The sequence below is a fragment of the Pristis pectinata genome, chromosome X (assembly GCF_009764475.1).
Source record: "Pristis pectinata isolate sPriPec2 chromosome X, sPriPec2.1.pri, whole genome shotgun sequence".
Taxonomy (NCBI): domain Eukaryota; kingdom Metazoa; phylum Chordata; class Chondrichthyes; order Rhinopristiformes; family Pristidae; genus Pristis; species Pristis pectinata.
Genome location: NC_067450.1, coordinates 7,145,878 through 7,167,018, shown reverse-complemented (window position 1 = coordinate 7,167,018; position 21,141 = coordinate 7,145,878). Strand labels below are relative to the sequence as shown.

General features: G+C 46.5%; 1 protein-coding gene across 3 annotated transcripts in view; it reads right to left on the bottom strand.

Moving 5' to 3' along the window:
- Positions 1 to 21,141, bottom strand: part of asic1b (acid-sensing (proton-gated) ion channel 1b) — a 641,514-nt gene that overhangs the window by 116,701 nt on the left and 503,672 nt on the right. Inside the window, exon 1 of one of the 3 annotated variants that reach the window (XM_052009518.1) lies at positions 19,554 to 19,626. The exons of the other annotated variants lie outside the window; for them this stretch is intronic. Coding sequence (XP_051865478.1) covers positions 19,554 to 19,574 — 21 coding nt within the window. The 5' untranslated portion in view covers positions 19,575 to 19,626. Of the gene's footprint in view, positions 1 to 19,553; positions 19,627 to 21,141 lie in introns of those variants that run through there. 3 annotated transcript variants of the gene reach the window in all.

Sequence of the window (21,141 nt, the reverse complement as noted above, 5' to 3'; positions counted from 1 at the left end):
TAGCAGCCATATTCCCCAGGCTCAGCACTAAATACCATCCCGGCATGTGAAGGCGGCCTTGGGTAAAGAACTAATTTAATTTTAATGCATTGTCCATCACATTTCAGGGAAATAATTCAGCCCAACAATTGCAAGCCATAAACTATTAAATCCACACAGCTGAGCCTGCCCTGTTTGAAATATCTATCTGGAACATGGTTTTAGCACAGGGGTACATTTCTTCTCAATACCTGGTAGGAGCTTTCTTCAGCAATGCACATTTGTACCACTTGCTGTTTGTGGGACTGTGCTGTGCACAGATTGGCTGCTGCACTTGCAAAATGAATCGAAGTTCATTAGGCTGTGAAGCAGTGTGATATCCTGAAAGTGTGAAAGGTACCTCAAGGCAAGATCTTCCTTGGAGGAGAATAAAAGAAAATGCAGATGCTGGAAATCTGAAATAAGAACAGAAAACGCTGGAAACACTCAGCAGGTCAGGCAGCATCTGTGGAAGGAGGAACATTTCAGGATGGAGACCCTTCATCAGAATTAACTTGAAACATTATATCTGTTTCTCTTTCCACAGATGCTGCCTGACCTGCCGTGTGTTTCCAGCATTTTCTGTTTTTATTTCTTCCTTTATAGAAATGAATCAAGAGATTAAGAATCATTGTCCTTACAGATGACTGGCATATTTCTAGGTTCATTATTTGGACTATGATTCACCCATTATTTACTTTGGTGACTATGCCACACAGTGGGGAACTCTCACTTAATGATTCTGAAGAAGAACCTCAACAGAGTAATGTTCCAATGCAATCCCTAGGCACCACCCCCCCCCACCCCGCCCCTCCCATGGTAATTCAAATCCAAAAGTGCATCCAAAAATGAGTCAGCCTTTAGCCTATACATTGAACAGAGACACAACTCTGCCCAGGATCTCAATGTACATAAGCTAATACACAGCAGAGACTGAGAACTGGAGAATCTTTATCCTCCATTGAATTTTGGAGTATCATGAAATTTTTGAGCACTGCAGCTCTACGGGACGCTCATTTGAAATCTTACCCTGTGCTATTCTTAAAGCCACTACTTTAAAGAAAAGATCATTGCCAGGATGTGGGCATCACTGACAAAGGCTGCATTTATTGCCCTGTCCTTGAGAAGGTGGTGTCATAGAGTCACACAGCAGGGAGACAGGCCCTTTGGCCCAACTCATCCATGCCGACTGTGTTGCCCAGCGAGCTAGTCCCATCTGCCCGCGTTTAGCCCATAGCCCTCTAAATCTCTCCTATCCACATACTTTTTTAGATGGCTTTTAAACGTTGCTAATGTGCCCGCCTCAACCACTATTTCTGGCAGCTCATTCCAAATACGCACCAGCCTTTGCGTGAAGAAGCTGCCCCTGATGTCCCTTTTAAATCTTTTGCCTCTGATCTTAAACCTATGCCCTCTTGTTTCTAGCATCTCCTCCCTGGAAAAAAGACTGTGTGCTTTCACCCTGTCTATGCCCCTCATGATTTTATACACCTCTATCAAGTCACCCTTCAATCTCCTACATCCCAGGGAATAAAGTCCTAGTCTACGCAACCTCTCCTTGTAACTCAGGCCCCCAAGTCCAGGCAACATCCTGGTGGTGAGCTGCCTTCTTGAACTATTGCAGCCCTTCTGGTGAAGATGTCCCCACAGTGCTGTTAGGAAAGAATTCTAGGATGTCAGCCCAGTGACAATAAAGGAACGTGATATATTTCCAAGTCAGGATGGTGTGCAACTTGGGAGGGGAGCACAGATGATGTTCCTCTGCACCTGAAGTCCCTGCCCTTCTTGGTAGTAGAGGTTGGGTTTGGTAAATGCTGTTAGATTGGCCTTAATGAGTAACTGCAGTGCATTTTGTAGATAAACTCTGCAGCCACTGTGCATCAGTGGTGGAGGGAGGGAATATTTAGGGTGGTGGGTGGGGTGTCAATTCAGTGGGCTGCTTTGTCCTGGATGGTGTCGGACTTCTTGCACGTTTCTGGAGCTGCACTCATCCAGACAAGCGGAGAGTGTTTCATTACACTCCTGACATGTGCCTTGTAGATGGTGAGAAGGTTTTGGGGTTTCAGGAGGTGAGTCGTTCATGACTGGACACCCAGCCTCTAACTTGCTCTTGTAGCCTCAACATTTGTAAAGTTGGTCCAATTGAGTTTCGAGTCAATCTCGTAGGCCATTATTGCTGCCGAATACATCATCATCAATGTCAAGGTGAGATGGTGAAATGCTCAATTGTTGGAGATGGTCAATGCCTGGCGCTTGTGTGGCATGAAGGTTACTTGCCATTCCTGCAGCTGGTATTTGAGCTGAAGCACTTGACGAGGTACCTAGTCAAGCAATTCTCCACGAAAAGCTTTTACTTATGAAAACAATCCAAAAGCAACAGAGGTCTGAATGAAGGGCACCGAAGAGCAAATTCTCTGATGTGAGCTGAGGAGCTGCGTGACTCGTATCACAGTGGTTTAACATAGAACATAGAACAGTACAGCACAGAACAGGCCCTTTGGCCCACAATGTTGTGCCGACATAGCTATTCCCTCCTACCTACAGAATGCCCATATCCCTTCATTTTCCTCTCATTCATGTGCCCATCCAAGCCCCTCTTTTAGGACTGCAAATAGGGATCTTTTCTCCCTCAATGCTTTCCCACCATCCCCAAGGTATTGACTCTTTATTGGAATAGAGAAGTGAGCAAGAGAAGGGCTAATCAGCTACTTTCGGGCATTATGCACATTGGGCATTATTCAGGAGTGTGTCTGGACACTGCAGCAAATTTTTATAAACTGCGAACTTACACATTCTGGCAAAGAGTACCAACCTTCAGGAGTCAATCTCTTATCTTTTTTCATTTATATCCAAGGCTCTTAGTCAATATGACACAAGGAGCAAGACTAAAAAGATGTCTGACACATACTTCAACCCCATCATACCCTGTTTCCTCTCAGTAGCTGGCTTGCTTCAGTGGCTCACCCTGGACTCTGGGTCTATATGGGACTGCGGAACATAACACTGAGGCTCTATCTGAGGTATGCAAATATACAACTTGAGTAAGGAATTCTCCAACATTCCCTGCTTCATCACCTCCATCAAATACAGATTTAGCTCTCCATTCACCTGCTGCCTGTGGAATCTCTCTCAATACAAATTGGGTATAAAAATGTCAAAAGCACCATAGATTTTTTTTGCATTCAAAATGGTTTAGCAGAATTAATGGCAGTTTTAGAATAAATGAGGCAGTGTGTGGCTCTAGCCCTGAGTATGCCAGTAGAGAGATCACGATTGACAAAATATACCACAATTCCAATGTTTCAAAGTTAGACGTGCACGTGAGAGAGACAGATAGGCAAAGACGCAGAGAGAGACAAAAAAAGGGAGAACCTATATCCCGCAGTTCAAAGGAGAATGTGCATGACAGTGCACCATGCCAACAACCTCAGCATTTGATGTATTGTGGTGATGTTCCAAAGTTAATATCACACTTGACAAACCTTTTTGTTGGTCGTGATGATGCGATGATTGAGAACAAATGGAAGTGCTACTAAAACCAGCTCACAGTAGCATTCCTGCAATAGTCTACGCCCACACAGGAGATAAACCACAGCTAAAATCCTTGCCTTACCTTCTAATTTGTTGGCATTACTACTTTTCCAGTGAAATACATTACACTGGTAAAGTAGTCATGCTGAACGCTGTTTGCTAAGCTTACCCGCAATACAGGTGTCGGCAGGGTTCCGTTCCTGAGAACAGTTCGTAACCCGGACAGTTCGCAATTCGGAAATGTGGCTGTGAACCCAGTTCCCACCCGGCAGAAGATGCCGGCAGAGGTGGGTTGTCCCATAGGAACAGATGGTCTGGAGAACCATTTTAAACCTCGTTTTGCCAGTCTTGATAGGAACAAATTCAGCCCGAGCCTATCTCAGGCTAATAATGACATCCTTTAGAAGATTTTACTGCAGACGAGGTTTTAAATGCTATTGACGGCTGCTGGCAGGGACGGGTATCTCCAGATAGGATTCACACAATGGACATCAATGTGTTAACTAGAACGTATTCTTCTTGGGTTCGATGTGACAAAATTCCAGCCAGTGTCAAGAACAGTCGCCTGCAGCCCCGCAGCAGCCGGCAAATCATCTCCCCGGTCTCCCAAACGCTCGCTCGTATGTACGGGCTGTAAACAAGTCGGGCATCTGTAACCTGGGGAGGAGCTGTACCTTTTAAGAGTTTCTAGCTTAGCTCACGTGAAGTATGTTGGATGCTGTGGATTTTACTCCCTATCCTACATAACGTTACATATTTTGTAGTGCCCTGGAATTTGCTGCTCACCCACAGTAACTGCACACCAGCTGATTGTAATTCCCAACAAGTTCACTGTAGAAAGCACCTTGTAGCGTGTGCTCCCAGGTTTGATTTTTCTGGCTGTAATGAGTTCTGTACAGCAATGGTGACAATTGACCTCCGCACCTCTGGACCAGGGAGGACTCAAATCAAATGGATAGGACATTTGGCTTCTTGCCCAGGGACATCTAGTGAATGCAAGGTTGAGCTTGGCTATAAAGGTACCTGTGGCCGAACAGCATGGGAACAAGAGATAGTCTTGCTCTCACAACCTTAGTCTTGATCTGCATTACAACTCCATTACTGCATGACAAAGCCTTAGCTCCAAAACCCTCGATACCTTTCAGCAAGCAAATATTGACCAATCTCGGGTCTTGAAAGGTCCATCAGATTTTCAGTGCTCTTAGTGTGACTTTATGCTTTCTGATATCATCGCTGGTTCCAATTTTAAGTCTTAAGTCCTCTTGTTCTGGACTCCCCCCACTTCCCCATTAAATCTCTTTATTACTTTACAAGCATTGATTAGGTATCCCCCCAACCTTCAAAACTCAATGGAGCACAAACCAAGTTGTACAAATGCCTTTGGAAAGGTAACCATTGTGCTACCACCTAGGGATCACACCTCACCAATCAGTATAAGTTGCTGTTATCCATTTTATTAATTCTTCTTAGATATCTCATTTTGGTTTTTATAGTTTTCCCAGACCTTCGGATTTCCACCTTTCCTTTGCATTTGTGCCAGCCTTTCCACTCATTCTGTTGACCCACTATTCCTGTCTTTTTGCCTTCACTGGCTCCTTGTTAAAATTCTTACCTATTTTTTCCAGTGCTTCCATGGTTCTGAACTTCCTCTGTCTACAACCTCCCAAACCTTACAATGCTCCGACATTGCCGCATTCCTAAAATTCTGGCCTCTGGACAATGCCTGGATTAAAATCGCTCCACTGCTGGCCACACCACACCCAAGCTCTGGAATTCCCTCCCTAAACTGCTTTTCCATTCAACCCTTCTTTCTTCCCTTAAGACAGCTCTTAAAACCCACCTATTTGATTAAGCATTTTGTAGCTGCCACAGTGTCTCCTTCTGTGGCTTGGGAGTCCTTTGACTGAAGTTTTTTTTTAATACTTAACCAGAGGTGCTTGATTCTACTGAATAGAATAGATACCCTGAAATGAACCAAAACTAAAAAATTCAATCTTGACCGTACTTATCTAAATACCATGATCTTGAGTTTCATTCACCAGTTTCCCATTAGTCCACGCACACATCACCTCTGGAGCTGCTCAGATTTGGCTACCAGCCAGAATTTACGACACAGAACTTTCTGCATTAATATGTGAAGCAATAAGGTGCCGCCAGGAAGTCCACTGATATGCAAATACTGAAAGCATCAAAATGTTTTTGCATGTATTAGAATTTTCATAACAGGATGATAAGCCGACTGCCTCCTTAGTAAAGTCTGCATGTGCGATGAAGGAAATGAAAGACTTAGGTGCACAGTTGGCAAGCCTTTTCTTTCACCCTTCTTTGGGACCTGCAATGAATCTATTGCATGGTCCAAAGAAGGTAATTAGTCTATTACTGTCACATGTACTGAGATACAGTGAAAAGCTTTTGTCTGCGTGCCATCCAGACAGATCATTCCGTACATAAGTACATCGAGGTAGTACAAAAGGAAAACAGAATGCAGAATATAGTGTTACAGTTACAGACAGAGTGCAGTGCAGGTGGACAATGAGGTGCAAGGGCCACGACGAGGTAGATTGTGAGATCGAGAGTTCATCTTTATCGTACAAGAGGTCCATTCTTATAACAGTGGGATAGATGCCGTCCTTGAGCCTGGTGGTACGTGTTCTCAAGCTTTTGTAGGTGGGGGGGTTGGGGGGGGGGGGGTGGTCCTTGATATTGTTGGCTGGTTTCCCACAGCAGCAGGAAGTGTAGACGGAGTTAATGGAGGAGTGCTGGTTTTTGTGATAGACTGGGCTGTGTAATGGACATGCTTTCTCTTTCTGACAGCTACAGAGGTTTCAGACAGATGTTAGATTGCCTTAGAAGCAAGCTGGGGGAAATGACCCATATAAAACAAACCAGATTGGCCACAAATTAGTACCAGGCTGGCTGCTGTGAGAATTGGAATCTCCTGAAAATAAAAAAACTGCAGATGCAGGAAAACTGAAATAAAGAAAAGGAAAATGCTGGAAACACTCAGCAGGTCAGGCAGCATCTGTGGAGGGAGAGAAAGTTAATGTTTCAGGTCTGAAATCCTTCATTGGAACTGGGAAAGAGAAAATACAAGTTAGTCAGTAGATGGTGGTGGAAGGATTGATAAAACAAAGGAAATATCCCTGATAGGGTGAGACCAAGTGAGTTAACAAAGCAGTAAGAGGAGCAGTTGGAATCTCCTGATGTTCCTCACATTCCCATACCAGTATTCGTGCTGTTGATGCATGCCCCCATCCCTTTCAACCGAATGAACGGGTATCTCAGCCTAGTGGTCAATCTCAATGTTTGACCCATGGCAGTAGGATTGGTGGGAATCGGTGGAATCACATCCTGCTATCACCCACTGCATGGGTTAAGGCACAGCAGTAAGAGATAAGATTTCTTTATTAGTCACATGTACATCGAAACACACAGTGAAATGCACCTTTTGCGTAGAGTGCTCTGAGGGCAGCCCACAAGTGTCGCCACGCTTCCGGTGCCAGCATAGCACGCCCACAACTTCCTAACCCGTACGTCTTTGGAATGTGGGAGGAAACCGGAGCACCCGGAGGAAACCCACGCAGACACGGGGAGAACGTACAAACTTCTTACAGACAGCGGCCGGAATTGAACCCAGGTCGCCGGCGCTGTAATAGCATCACGCTAACCGCTACACTACCATGCCTGCCCCAGTAAAGAAATGGACCTCGAAATTCACACAGACAAATCAGTTATTTCCGAGGTGGAATGCAATTGTAATGATTTCTGGGTTGAATCGTGGTACTCTGGAAACTTGGCTGGACGTTTTAAGTTGCAAATCGAGCTTGCACAGATGATATGATTTCCTCATCAGCAACACATGCAATTTCTCTGTTCCCAGGAAGTTAGGTCATGTTGTTCTGAGGTGCACCTGTTATTGGGCATTCTCAGAACAGCCACCATTCCCTTCCTTTCCTTCGGGCACCCACATCCATCCAACGATTTCATCCTAACTCCCACCAACCCCCAATTCTGGCCCTTACCCCACAACCTCTGATTTGCTCCAATCCAACCTTCAAACCCCACCCATTGGTACCTCTGTTCCGGGACCCCGCTCCTTCACACCCTGAATCCCCACCCCGCAGGGGTGAAGCGTGTGAAGGAAAGTGTGCAAGAGCCATTCAACTGAATATTGCTGTGACAGGTTCAAGAGGCCACTAGCTGCCACATGACGATTCTTTAACGTGTCTCCCTGGTGCCAATGCATTTCTAAGCCATGTCTTCCAAATCTAGTGGAGAGGAGGATAATTGTAGCATCATATAAATTTAGATGCATGCAAATTAGGAGCAGGAATCAGCCACTCAGCTCATCAGGCTTGCTCTGACATTCAATAAGATCATGGCTGATCTGACTGTAACCTCAGCTCTGCGATTCTGCCTAACCCTGGTAATCTTTTCACCCCCTTGCTTATCTGGAATATATCTAACTCTGCCTCAATAATATTCAAAGACCCTGCTTCTAGCGCCCTTTGAGGAAGAGAGTTCCAAAAACTCACTACTCTCTGAGAGGATCCTTGTTATTGTTTTGGCTGAGAACAGGGCAGGCTGAGGTTTTCTGGGTTGGGTGAGGCAGTGCTGCACTGTCCGAGGTGCCGTCTTTCAGCTAAGATGATGGCCCTCGCAAATGAACGTAAAAGATTCCACAGCACTACACTAAAGGAGAGCAGGGAGGTTCTAGGTGTCCAACAACCCAGCTCGTTCAGGATTGGAGCAGGGAAAAGGTGAACGGCCAGTTGCTGGTATTAATGGTTATCTGGTCGTCATTAACGCTGATTGTGGGAGCTTGCTGTGTGCAAAGTGTCTCTCAGTTTTCCTACAGTGCATAAGTGACTACACTTTCAAAGGAAGTGTGAAGTGCTTTGGGACATTCCAAGGACAGGACGCTATGAAAATCCAAGTGTCTGCTTTTATGGGCGATGTCTGCTTGTGTTTAGGGTAATTTATGGAGGTTGCTGAGTTTGCCATCTACAAATTTCAGCTGAGGTGCAATATTCCACATTTAAGCATGAACAGTATAAACCACAGAGATGCAAGATTAAGTTATGGGATAGTGTGAAGTCATGAACACTCACTACACGACTTCCCCCCATATACAAAATCACTCACAAGACATGTCCCACCACTACAGCTCTCATATATTGCACCCTCTGCACTAATTGAGGCCCTCTCGATGTGTATCTCACCAAACCTGTAGCACACTGCTCACTGCCGCACTCCTGTAACCAGAATCACAGCTCAATCCATTGCTGGGAATAGCTGTACTTCACTCACATTGAGACCTTTCAGGCTACGGGCAGGCCCGTGGACAGGCTCGACACATAAATTTGCATAGGCAAGACATTTTGTCAATCTCAGCAACAACTGCTCACCAGGAGATCTGCTCCACACTCAGAGAGAGGTCTCATGGAGCAGGTATGCTGTTTGCCCAGGAACATGCTATACCATCAAGGACTTTCCCCACAAAACAGTCACTCCAGGAGCACACCCTAAAGTCATTGAAGCCTGAGTAAGTGCCATAAATTTACGGAGTTTCCAAGACAAATCCAGAGACTCCCAGGCACGTTCAATGACACATATCCTAAGACACTCAAATTACTTCTTCCAAGGCCTCATAAGCAAGCATATTGAGAGAACCAACATGATTTGGCTTTTGTGCTTGCATCAAAGATAGATCAGAGAAGACTTACGGGAATGTTGCCAGAACTTGAGGGCCTGAGTTACAGGGAGAGGCTGAGCAGGCCAGGATTTTATTTCTTGGAATGTAGGAGATCGAAGGGTGACCTTACAGAGGTGTATAAAGTCATGAGGGACATGGATAGGGTGAATGCACACAGTCTTTTTCCCAGGGTAGGGGAACTAAAAGCTAGAGGGCACAGGTTTAAAGTGAGAGGTGATAGATTTAAATGGGACCTGAGGGCCAACTTCATCACAATGAGCTGCCAGAGGAAGTGGTTGAGGCAGGTACAATAACAACATTTAAAACACATTTGGATAAGAACATGGACAGGAAAGGTTTAGAGGGATATAGGCCAAACGCGAGCAAATGGGACTAGCTTAGATGGAAATCTTGGTCGGCATGGACCAGTTGGGCTGAAGGGCCTGTTTCCGCGCTGCATGACTCTGTGACTCTAAAAAGGAATCTGTTCATGTTTAATGATTTGGCTTAAGGACTGCCCCATTTTTTCTGGGCTGTTACCTGGTCCAAGCCTAGTTTTTGAGTGCCAGACTACAATCAACTGTAAAGAGTGAAAAAACGACCCAAACACAATCACCACCCATCGTGCACATAAGCAGCTCCGAGGAAGTGTCTTACGGCAATCCTTTCTCCTTTTGCCTTACAACATAGAAGAAGGTCATTTGACCCTTCGAGCCTGTACTAGCTCTCAGAGCAATCCCAACAATCCCCACTTATTTCCCTGCAATTCACTCTCTCTCACATGTCCGTTCTCCTTCCACCCACTGCACCAGGGGCAATTTACAGCGGCTAATTAATCTACCAAACCACACGTCTATGGGATGTGGGGGGAACCCAGACCCCGGGTGCTCATGGAGAACGTGCAAACTCCACACAGACAGCACCGGAGGTCAGGATTGAACCCAGGTCTCTGACACTGTGAGGCAGCTGCTCCACCAGTTGCATAACGGTGTCATTTTAATAGTAACTCTCATTCCCCTAAACTCCAGTGAGCTGGGGATGTGAGAGAAAAAAAACAGGATTAGTGTACATGGGTGCATGAAGGTTAGTGTGGATGCAGTGGGTTGAAAAGCCTGTTTTCATGTTGTACGATTTTCCCCCTCTCTCTCTTAAGTATTGGGCCAACCTGTTTACCTTTTCCCCATATGTCAGGCCCTTTATCTCAGTAATCAACTGAGTGAACATTCTCTGAATTCCCTCCAATGCGCGGTTATCCCTCTTAAAATAGGGAGACCATGACTGTACACAGTCCTCCAGCTGTGGTCTCACTGGCACCCTGAGGTTGACAAAGGAGCCAGCAGGCTTGTTTCAGCTTTTTTGTGATACACACTATATATCGAGATGAGGCATCCTGTGCGTGCTCAGAATGAGCAGCTGTTTTTTCACTTAATTGGAATGCAATCTAGGCTAATTATCACACATTGTAGCTTCTCAGAAGCTTTCAACATGGCTAAGAACTCAGGATGGAGTTTAATTGTTATTGGATTTTTGTTTTTTGAATGGATTTTCCAAGATAATATAATTCCTTTTTCTAAACTAAGCACTAGTCTCTATATGATTATGCTCTAGGCTCTCATGCACAGATACAGAGCATTTTCTTTCTCTCACAATGAAAAGAAAGACAGTGAGCTTTGAGCATGAAATAAAGGTTCTGGAAACAGACAATATGTCCACCAAGAACTGAGAGAGAATGCCCCTCTTCTGGGGTATGCTCCATACTTGGATGGCCCAGGCAAGGGTTACCATGCCAAGCTTCCCCTTTTCTTTGAGGTACTGACTCAGCAAAACCCTCCAAATCCACTGGAAGGATTAGTGAACCAACATCAGTGTCCTCTCGCAGGCCAACATCCCCAGCATTCGAGGCCCTAGTCGGTTACAATGGGTGGACTACAATGATCATATGCTCAATATCAGACTCCCTAAAAGGACACATTATTCTGAGCTCTGTCATGGGAGGAGGTTGCTGTGTGGACAGAGGAAAGGATTCAAGGCCGAGCTCAAAGCCTCCTTGAAGAAATGCAACATCCACTGACTCCTGGGAATCTCTGACCCATGACTGCTCAAGGTAGAGAAGGCGCATTCAGGCTGGCACTGAGAAGTTGGAGTCCATGCATCGGGAACACATAGAAGTCTAGCATAAGTGGCAGAAAGAGTGCACCACCTCACAAACTGCTCACCCACTTGTCCTGTCCCATCTGTGCATTTTCAACATTTGCTGGTCTTATCGCAGGAAAGGGCAGAACCTGCTGGGCACCCTTCCAGGAAAACTGTGGCAAAGAACTCTTGCCATATTTTCCTGGGCTGTGATTGTAGTTTGGCTTCAGAGATTCCCGACAGCTCTTCGGCTTGTACTGGATTTCCCCATGGTTATAGCCATGGCTCAGTTGGTACCACTCTCGCCTCAGAATCAGAAGGTTTCCAGTTCAAGTCCAACTTCAGAGACAAACACGCAAAAACGGTTTGGAAGGAGGCATTGACACAGGCCACAGGTGATGCAAGTGACAGGGGACTCAACCCCCATTTAACACTGTCAGAACCCTCATCTGCCAGATGGGCCAGAGTAACTTCAGGTGGGTTCAGCCAGTCTTTTTTCTGCTGGGCTTTATTATTGGGAGTCACATCAACAGAGAATAAGATAAGATATCTTTATTAGTCACGTGTACATCGAAACACACAGTGAAATACACCTTTTGCGTAGAGTGTTCTAGGGGCAGCCTGCAAGTGTCGCCACACTTCCGGCGCCAACATAGCATGCCCACAACTTCCTAACCCGTACGTCTTTGGAACGTGGGAGGAAACCAGAGCACCCGGAGGAAACCCACGCAGACACGGGGAGAACGTACAAGCTCCTTACAGACAGCAGCGGGAATTGAACCCGGGTCGCTGGCGCTGTAATAGCGTTACGCTAACCGCTGCATTAACTTGGCTTGGTTCAAATCACATTTGCTTTTGAAGTAACCCATTAAAGATTGATGGTCATTCCTGGATTGTTAGCATTCCCATTGGAGGGGCATCATAGCTGAGCTTTGACTCTGACCCTCCTACAAAAGGGAGTCACTGGATAGTGATCAGGTCTGACTGCAGTGCTCCCTTGTATAATTAGGAGTGAGGGGAGAGTGGGGAGGGTGAGAGATGATGCTCAGACCAACTGATAGGATCCCTTTACTGCTCAACCAAAAATCAGCAATCAACACAAAGCTGGAACCTTTTTTGAGTCTGTAGGTAGGTTGCCAACTCTGCTTGGATCTACCCCAGCATGTTTCATCACATCACGTACTGTGTTCGGTATAGTAACGTCTGACGTTGTACATCATGTGATGAAACAGCATCAATAACCGATCTCCAACCACCAGCTGAGCAGCCCAGTCCAAGCCAGGAGGGGCTCCTGATTGCACCTTCAGTATAAATTAGACACCATCTTTGTGCCATGGCTTCAGGCCTTGCTGGTGTTGAGGGCGGTCTCTCTTCTCTGCATGCACCCTTCACTTGCTGCATCTGGCCCACCTCCACATCACACTTCAGTCCAGGAGAAGGGGAGCGATGCGCGCAGATAGGAAGGTCTAACCTTCCGCACTCCCCTAACTTTGAAGTCGTATCCTGGCTAGTTCAATCTCCGGGCATTCATTCTCTGGAGCTGGTTCAATCTATAGCCATGTGATGTCCCACACACCGCTAGATAGATCTGTCTCTCAGATTGCTCTCAGTTGTCTTCAGGAGATTTTATTTAATTCCAGGAGACTCCTGGACTATTTGTGAGGCTCAACACCATCATGATCTGGTACACTTCGTGACAAAGACACCAGGAAGATTTCTACCAAACCACTTGTGTGGGTTGTTCTGAGGAAGCTTACCATTACCTTGGGGCAATTTGCAGAACTGTCTGAGCTCTAACCTCTGAAATCCCCCCCAAACCTCTCTTCATTACCACATCTCTCCTTCCTCTTTTCAGATGCTCATGCCACTTTGATCAAGCTTTTGTTGCCTGCCCCAGTATCTCTTGATGCACTTGGGTGTCAAACCTGTCTTCTCAATGCTCCTGTGAAGTGCCACGGGAGGCTTCACTGCATTAAAAGGTGATTTTGAAGCTCAAAGTCAAAACAAATCGTGTATGTCGGAAATCTAAACTAAAAACAGAAAATGCTGGAAACGCTTAGTAAATCAGGAAGCAGCAGTGGGGAAAGGAACAAAGTTCACATTTCAAGTCAACGACCCTTTCTGTGATCTTGTTATTAATGCAAGTTGTTGCTGTAATCTAATACAAGGCATTTGTAACCATTTGCAATGTGACACCAATCCAATTTAGACTTTGGTGATTGTCAGTTCTAAACAGTAAGCTGCAGCCACAGTACCCATCAGCATACTCGCGATACTGATTTTACTCAGTCAATACCATTCTTCTTCAATATGTGCAGCACCACACTACTTCCCTCAACCACAACAACACATAGAGTCAGCATCACTTTTTATGTTATCAATGCAGCCTTATTGAAATATGTCTGAAGACTCTTAAGGTCTTAAAACAGAAACATGATTATGCAACAAGTTTTATACTTGGCCAACAACAACTTCCATTTCTATATTGCCTTAATCACAGCAAAAACGCCTCAAGGTGTTTCACAGGAATGTCAAAGAAAAATTGATGTCGAGGCACAGAAAGAGGTGACTAAAGGGTCAAAGGCTTGGACAAAGAGGTAGGATTTAAAAGGAGGCGAGTGGTAAAGAGGTTTAGGGAGGGGATTCCAGACCTTACAGCCTTGGCAGCTGAAGGGACGATGGCCAGTGGTGGAGTGATTAAAATCTGGGATGCTTAAGGGAGGAATTGGAGGACAAGAGAAAGTTTATCAAGCGCTTTTGAATTCAAGGGCTAGGCTAATGTATTTACTGTAGTCAGAGTCACAGAATTATACAGCACGGAAACAGGCCCTTCAGCCCAAGGTCCATGCCAACCAAGTTACCTAACTGAGCTAGTCTCATTTTCCTGTATTTGGCCCATATCCCTCTAAACCTTTCCTATACATGTACCTGTCCAAACGTCTTTCAAATGTTGCTATTGTACCTGCCTCTACCACTTCCTCTGGCAGCTCGTTCCATATACACACCACCGTCTGTGTGAAAAACTTGCCCCACATGTCCATTTTAAATCTTTCCCCTCTCACTTTAATCCTGTGCCCTCTAGTTCTAGACTCCCCTACCTTGGGGAATAGACTGTGACCATCCACCTTATCTATGCCCCTCATGACTTTAAAAACCTCTATATGGCCACCCCTCAGCCTCCTTCACTCCAAGGCAAAATGTCCCAGCCTACCTAGTCTCTCCTTAAAACCCAAACCCTCCAGTTCCGATAACATCCTCATAAATCTATTTTGCACCCTCTCCAGTTTAATGACATCCTTTAAAGGTGAGATTTTATCAATTGTCTTAAAAAGGTTTGATTTTGAAGATTGGAGCTCCTACGTTAGATTGGCAGCTGGTCCAAGCTGTATTACTGGAGTCCATTCTTTCCACCAACTAACAGGAGTCCAAGGTGACTAAAAGACTATTTTATATGACTAAATTTATTTAAACAAAAGATCTGTGTGCAGTTACTCTCTGTGATACTGTTGGGGAGAAAAATGACAAGCCAGTGGCAGATAAAAGGCTCAGGCGTAGATGCAACTGTGGTGCCTGTTAACAATTAGCTGTGACTAATCTTCTTCACAATGCGGGGGATTGGAGCTTGTAGCCTTCTGTATATTCTGATGTTAATGCAGTGACACAGTCAGTCCAACATCTCCAAGGCAAATTCATAACAGGTTGGACGTCCACATGGTGACTGTGAGCAAGGGGTATATTTTATTGGGCTTAAAACTGATAATCAATCAATATCATTGGCACTAATATTCAGATAGTATGAGGACTATAATGTTATAAGCATGTGGCAAGTTAGATTCCAAACCACTTAAGAGACACAAAAAAAAACTTTGCAATCCTATAACAACTTTCAGGAGTTTGTGGAACACTTTACAGCTAAATCAAGGACTTTTAAAGTGTCCTTAGTGTGTTGGTTTAATTCATCCACAGGATGTGGGTATCACTGGCCAGACCAGCACTTATTTCATGTCCCCAATTGCCTCTTGAGCCTTATTTCTCTGAGCTCAGACAGGGCACATGTTCAAGCCGAGGACTGAGAAAGCATTGAGCATGTCCTCAAAGCAAATGTCAATAAGTGCAACATCGTCACCAATTAAGGGAATAACTGCCCAGGACAGCCCTGAATGGATTGAGAGCCTGTTGTAAGGATAACAGCAACTTGGAAAACAGAAGATGCGTGTGCATGATTTCTTTTAACATGGAATGCCCGTTACTCTCGACTACCACATGGTCTTCACAGAGCAAGGTCTTGGCCCAGTGGCAGCAAGGTCCAAGACGATTGGAGGCTAGGCTCTGCTTAGCACCTCGAAACCAGACTCAGCAATAGGAAATGGAAAGGTGAGAATCACAGAAACCGTACACTGAGGACCACATCAACAACCCACTCCCACATATCCCATTCAGAAATATATGACCAAGTTGCAGCAGTCAACCAATCCCAAATCAGCCTCATTGGCCATTTTCAGGCCCACAGGTAAAATATTCCATGGGAGATAATCAGCTTTGGCCATGATGGTTTGCCAATGAATAAAGATTTTTTTTTAATTTCAAAGATATTACTTTATACATAAAACTTGCAAATATGATACAGTACATTCACACGTCACTTTTCTCAGTACAAGCCACATCACTCCACTTACATCACATCAAATTTCCTTCACATATATTCCTTGAGTAAACAGTCCCAGGATGTTGTTTTCAACCATGGGTTGCAGCCCCTCAGTGCACAATGGTGGGAAGACCCTACACTGTGACCCTCTGCAGTGGCTGCACCAGGCTTCAAGGTGTCCCACAACACATGGTGCTGGGTCCTGGAATATGCCAGCCTGCAACATTTGGTCACGGATAGCCCCATCTGCTGGAAGTCCAGAAAGTTTTAGCTAAACTGGAGGACACCTTCACCAAGCTGATGATCTTCCAACAGCGGTTGATGTTTGTCTCAGTGTACATCCCTGGGAACAATCCCTACTGCACAGAGTCCTGTGTTACATAGCTGCTTGGAATGAGTCTCGACAAAGACCACTGCATTTCTTTCCATACCTATTTGGCAAATGGCGATCTCATCCCCAGTGCAGCTGCCTCGAGGGCTGCGTGCAGTGGTTCTGACACTCCCGCTGTGCATGCAGGATCTGACAGGAAGGGCCCCTCTTCCCACCAGCCCAACAAGGTCTTGGTGCTTGGTTTAAGTTCTGGTGATGAGGCTTTCCCACAAGTGACTGTGACTGTTTGCTCAGGGATCCAATTGGATCCACCGTCTCCTCCTGCAGGGCTTTGAAGACATTCTGTTTATATCACTGCCCGACTGAGTTGTGATCAAAAATATTTCCCTGCACAAACAGGTGGTCAGACCCATTCTTCACAGCACCAGGGACAGATAGAGCCTCAGCACATGGTGACACTTTGTGTTGTGCACCAAGGGTCTATGCTCAGCTTGATGCAGCCACACACAAAGATGGACATCAGGATGAGGGTCACATTGGGTACACTTTTCCTTCTCTTTCTCTGGAGATCCATACACTGCTTCTCTCTGGACAAAGTCCATTTTCAATCTCCAAATAAACTAGAAAGTGGCTCAGGTATATACTTCTGTGCAGGTACAGGGTATGGGCCACACCTGCACCAATGAGTGATGATGATGCACTGAGGACAGTCAAGAAAGAGTCAATGACATTGTTTGGTTTGGGTCTGGAGTCACATATAGCCCAGACATTGCAAGAATGGGAGATTTCCTTCCTTTAAGGACATTGGTGAATCAGATTTTTTTAAAAACAACAATCCAATATGTAAATATCATCATAATTGATACAATCTTTTTGTGCCAGATTAATTAGTAAATACTTCATTTCCTGGTTGCTGCGGCCGGATTTGAACATGCCACTGAAGGGACAATCCTGTGCTATCCCAGTAATATCACCACAATGCCGCTACACCCTACATGGTTAATGTCTTTAATGCAAGTATACATAAAATCAACATGTTACAAGACAAAACTGAAAGATGAAGTAATGAGTGATAAATTAATAGATTGCAACACTTTTGAATAAAGGTTGATTGAAGAAACTTAGAAAATATTAACGTTGTTAAAGGTTCTAAAGAAACATACGTGTTCCTTTGTGTTCTCACTCTCTAACTGCCTTCATTTCATAGCTTCTGTTCACTTCTTTTTCTCTAACTGCCCCTATTAACCTATCAACTAGATGACTCAACTTATCCCCAGGGTAACCCTGGCTTCACCCTATCCATACGTCCATCACCCTCTCTGCAACTGAAAAGGAGGAAATGGATGCTTTAACCATAGCTTGGTTCCTCTCTTTTCCAGGTCTGACTAAGGCTCTTGGACCTGAAACATTAACTCTATTTCTCTTTCCACAGATGCTGCCTGACCTGCTGAGTGTTTCCAGCACTTTGTTTTTATTTCAGATTTCAAGCATCTGCAGGTTTTTTTGATTTTCATATACATTCATCTCTTTAGGTGTATTAAGAATTTGAACGTACCCACTTTCGTGTTGTTGACTGGACTATAAAGATAAAGATAAGACTTCACAGACCGGCAGAGCCTGTGGATAAAGCTCTCGAGTGGAGGCTTCAAAGGACGAGGCGATGAAAGCTCACAACAGGTCAATGTGAACAAATTCGAGCCAACTGAATTTGGCTTTGACACCCTCAACGCGTTTCTGGATCGGAGTCCTGACAGACACGGGGAAACAAGCCAGGCTGAATAAAGGTAGATATAAAACCGGAACTCACGGTTGTAAAATTCTGTGGTCCGCACAGCCGCCCCTGGAACCTACAGTCAAGGACCATGTCCTCGATCTGGTGACCCAGGCGATTGAGAAGTTGGAACATGGCGCTCTCGGTTGCTCGTGGGGGCAAGAAGTGAGAGAAATCCAGCAACTTTTCCACCCATTTCCATCGCTTGTCCTTGAGGATTTCCAGAACGCTGGGGTTGATGCTGCGGCTCTCGTTCAGGAGCCCCAACCAGTGGCCAGTCAGGTAGATGTCCGATTTGGTCATCCTTCGCAGGACCAGCATGTTGTTGTTACAAATGGTGACAGCTGGGAACGAGAGGTTCTTGGCCCAGATCATGTGCAGTTTGGTGTGGACTGGGGAGGACAGCAGGTACCTGATCCGGTTGGAGGACCAGGTGCACAGGAGCCCCAACGAGGCGACTAGAGCCAGAAGCCACAGCGCCCGCCGCTGATAGGAGAGTCGCTTGCAGGAGATGTACCTGATCCCATGCAATTTGGTGTGCTCCAGGAATGGCTGGGTGATTTCGTGCAGGGAATGGTCCATGCTGGTGTTAGCCACAGTAGTTCAGCACCGTCATTGCTCAAGCCCTTTCTACCTTGCAGGAGTATAGAGTGCTTGCACGCTTCTCTCTGGCAGCATGCACTGTGCGTGCATGCTCCTGCTTAGTGACCGAGCAGCCTCCACCTCAGCTACAGAGAAGCGGCAGCACACTGAACGATCGTCCCTGTCCTGTCTCAGATGCCCACGACAGGTGTCCCATCCCGCACTGTTCTTTGGGACGCACCCCTCGCTCCTCCGACAAGCTGCTTTTGCAAAAACACTGATCTGAAAGGGCAGCATCAGAAGACAGCAGCTCCCTCTGTCAACCGAGTCCCGCACCAGCCCCGGCCAGACAGACTGGAGCAGGCGGCAAGACTGGGAGGAGACAGGCTACCGGCCAATTAAACGTACTAATAAGATGCTGGCCAGAGCTCCAAGCGAGCTGGGGTGAAGGACTGGAACTCAGCGGTGTAAAAGGTGTTAAATAAACAGTGATCGAGGCAACGCCGTTGAAAGGCCGCTCAGATAAACTCAAGTGAGTCAGTGTACACTGGCAGCAAACCCTCCTGTTAACCTACTCGTTCCTGCAACGGTCGGCTACTTGCCAAAATCCTGAGCATTCTTGGAGCCAAAGGCGCCCTGCGAATGCTGGACTCCCCGACAGCAGCATCCCAGCGCCACGGCACATGTTATTTTCTTCGGACTGCACTGTACACCGCATACTTTTACAACCTGACTACCTAAATTCAAGGTATGCGCTGAGAGTCTCCGATTACGTCTTTGTTTTTGCACTAAGGTCTTGATTTTGCAATAAACTCAACTGGACTTGACTTGGTGTTTTGCTACATACTTGGAGTCGAGCTGACACCATGTCGACACACCGCTGATGGCGGAAGCCAGGAAGCCTGTAGCTCGGACCTGGTTTCGACCCCGTACTATATGCTGCGGCAGCAGGGTTCTCCGGCTGGTTCAGGAGTGAAGAGATGGCCGGGGTTTCTGTACTTACAGTGACGCCTCTGGGCTGAGGACAAAATTCGGTCCCGCTGTGAAACGCCAGTTGAGCCGCACAACCTGTCAATGCCTCCCACTGCAGACCAGCGTGGGTGGGCAAGAAGGTCGGCATGGACGTGATGGGCTGAAGGGCCTGTTACTGTGCTGTACCGCACTAATGACAGAGTGGGGACACCAGAGGCTGCAGATGCTGGAAATCTGGAGCAACACACAATTTGCTGCAGGAACTCAGCGGGTCGGGCAGCATCTATGGAGGAAATGGACAGTCGTCGTCTCCGGTCGAGACCCTTCACCCGGATTGAAAGAGTGGAGGGGAGATAGTCAGTGTGAGGGGAAGGGGTGGCAGGTGATGGGTGGATCCAGGTGAGGAGGGGGGGATAGGCAGATGGAGGAGGGGGGAGTGGAGACAGTGACAGAGGCTGGGAGGTGAGAGGTGGAGGTGACAGAGGGCTGCAGGTGGTGGGATCTGACAGGAGAGGAAGGTGGGGCATGGAACCAAATAAGGGAGGTGGGGAGGGCAGGTGGGAACAGTGGGGGGAGGGGACCCAGTGGGAGGGGTGTGTGGGTGGTGGGTAGATGGAGTGGGTGGGGGAGGGGGAAGAAACAGGGTGGTGGGGGCTGGGGTGGGTGTAGGAGAAGGAAAAGGGACAGAGGGGGAGCAGGTTACCTGAAGTTGGAGAATTCACTGTTCATACCCTCGGGGTGTAGACTCCCCGGGGGGAGTATGAGGGGCTGTTCCTCTGGTTTGTGTTTAGCCTCACCAAATGACAAGTGGACTGGCACCTGACCCATCATTCTGGAAGCACATCAATGGTCCCCAAAACCTTCTCTAAATTTATTTTTGTCCTTATCCTTCATTCTTCATTTATTAATCTTTCATTCACTCCTCCCCACTTCCTCAGGAAAGCACAGAGCACAGTTGGGATTTGCTCACTGTTTGGGACATTCAGAGTGGTCCTGTCCCTTGACATGGGGCTGCCCTGGCAGCAGCCAGAGAAGGAGGCTACACTGTGGTAGTGGTAAATGCTGCCCCTATCAGTGAGGCTCTACCCCAGGAGTGGAGTCTCACAGGATTTCCTCCACAACCTGTAAGATGAAGCAAGGATGGAAGAAGAACTCTTTCCCCCAGAGTGGGTTGGAATCTAGAACGCACTGCCTGAGCGGGTGGTGGAGGCAGAGACTCTCACAGCGTTTGAGATGGGTGGGTCAGTGGCATAGCGGGTAGAGCCGCTGCCTCACAGCACCAGAGACCCGGCTTCGATCCCGACCTCCGGTTCTATCTGTGCAGAGTTTGCACGTTCTCCGTGTGGGTTTCCCCCCACATCCCAAAGACGTGCAGGTCGGTAGGTTAATTGGCCGCTGTAAATTGTCCCCAATTGTGTGGATGGGTGATGGAATCTGGGAGGAGTTGATGGAAATGTGAGAGA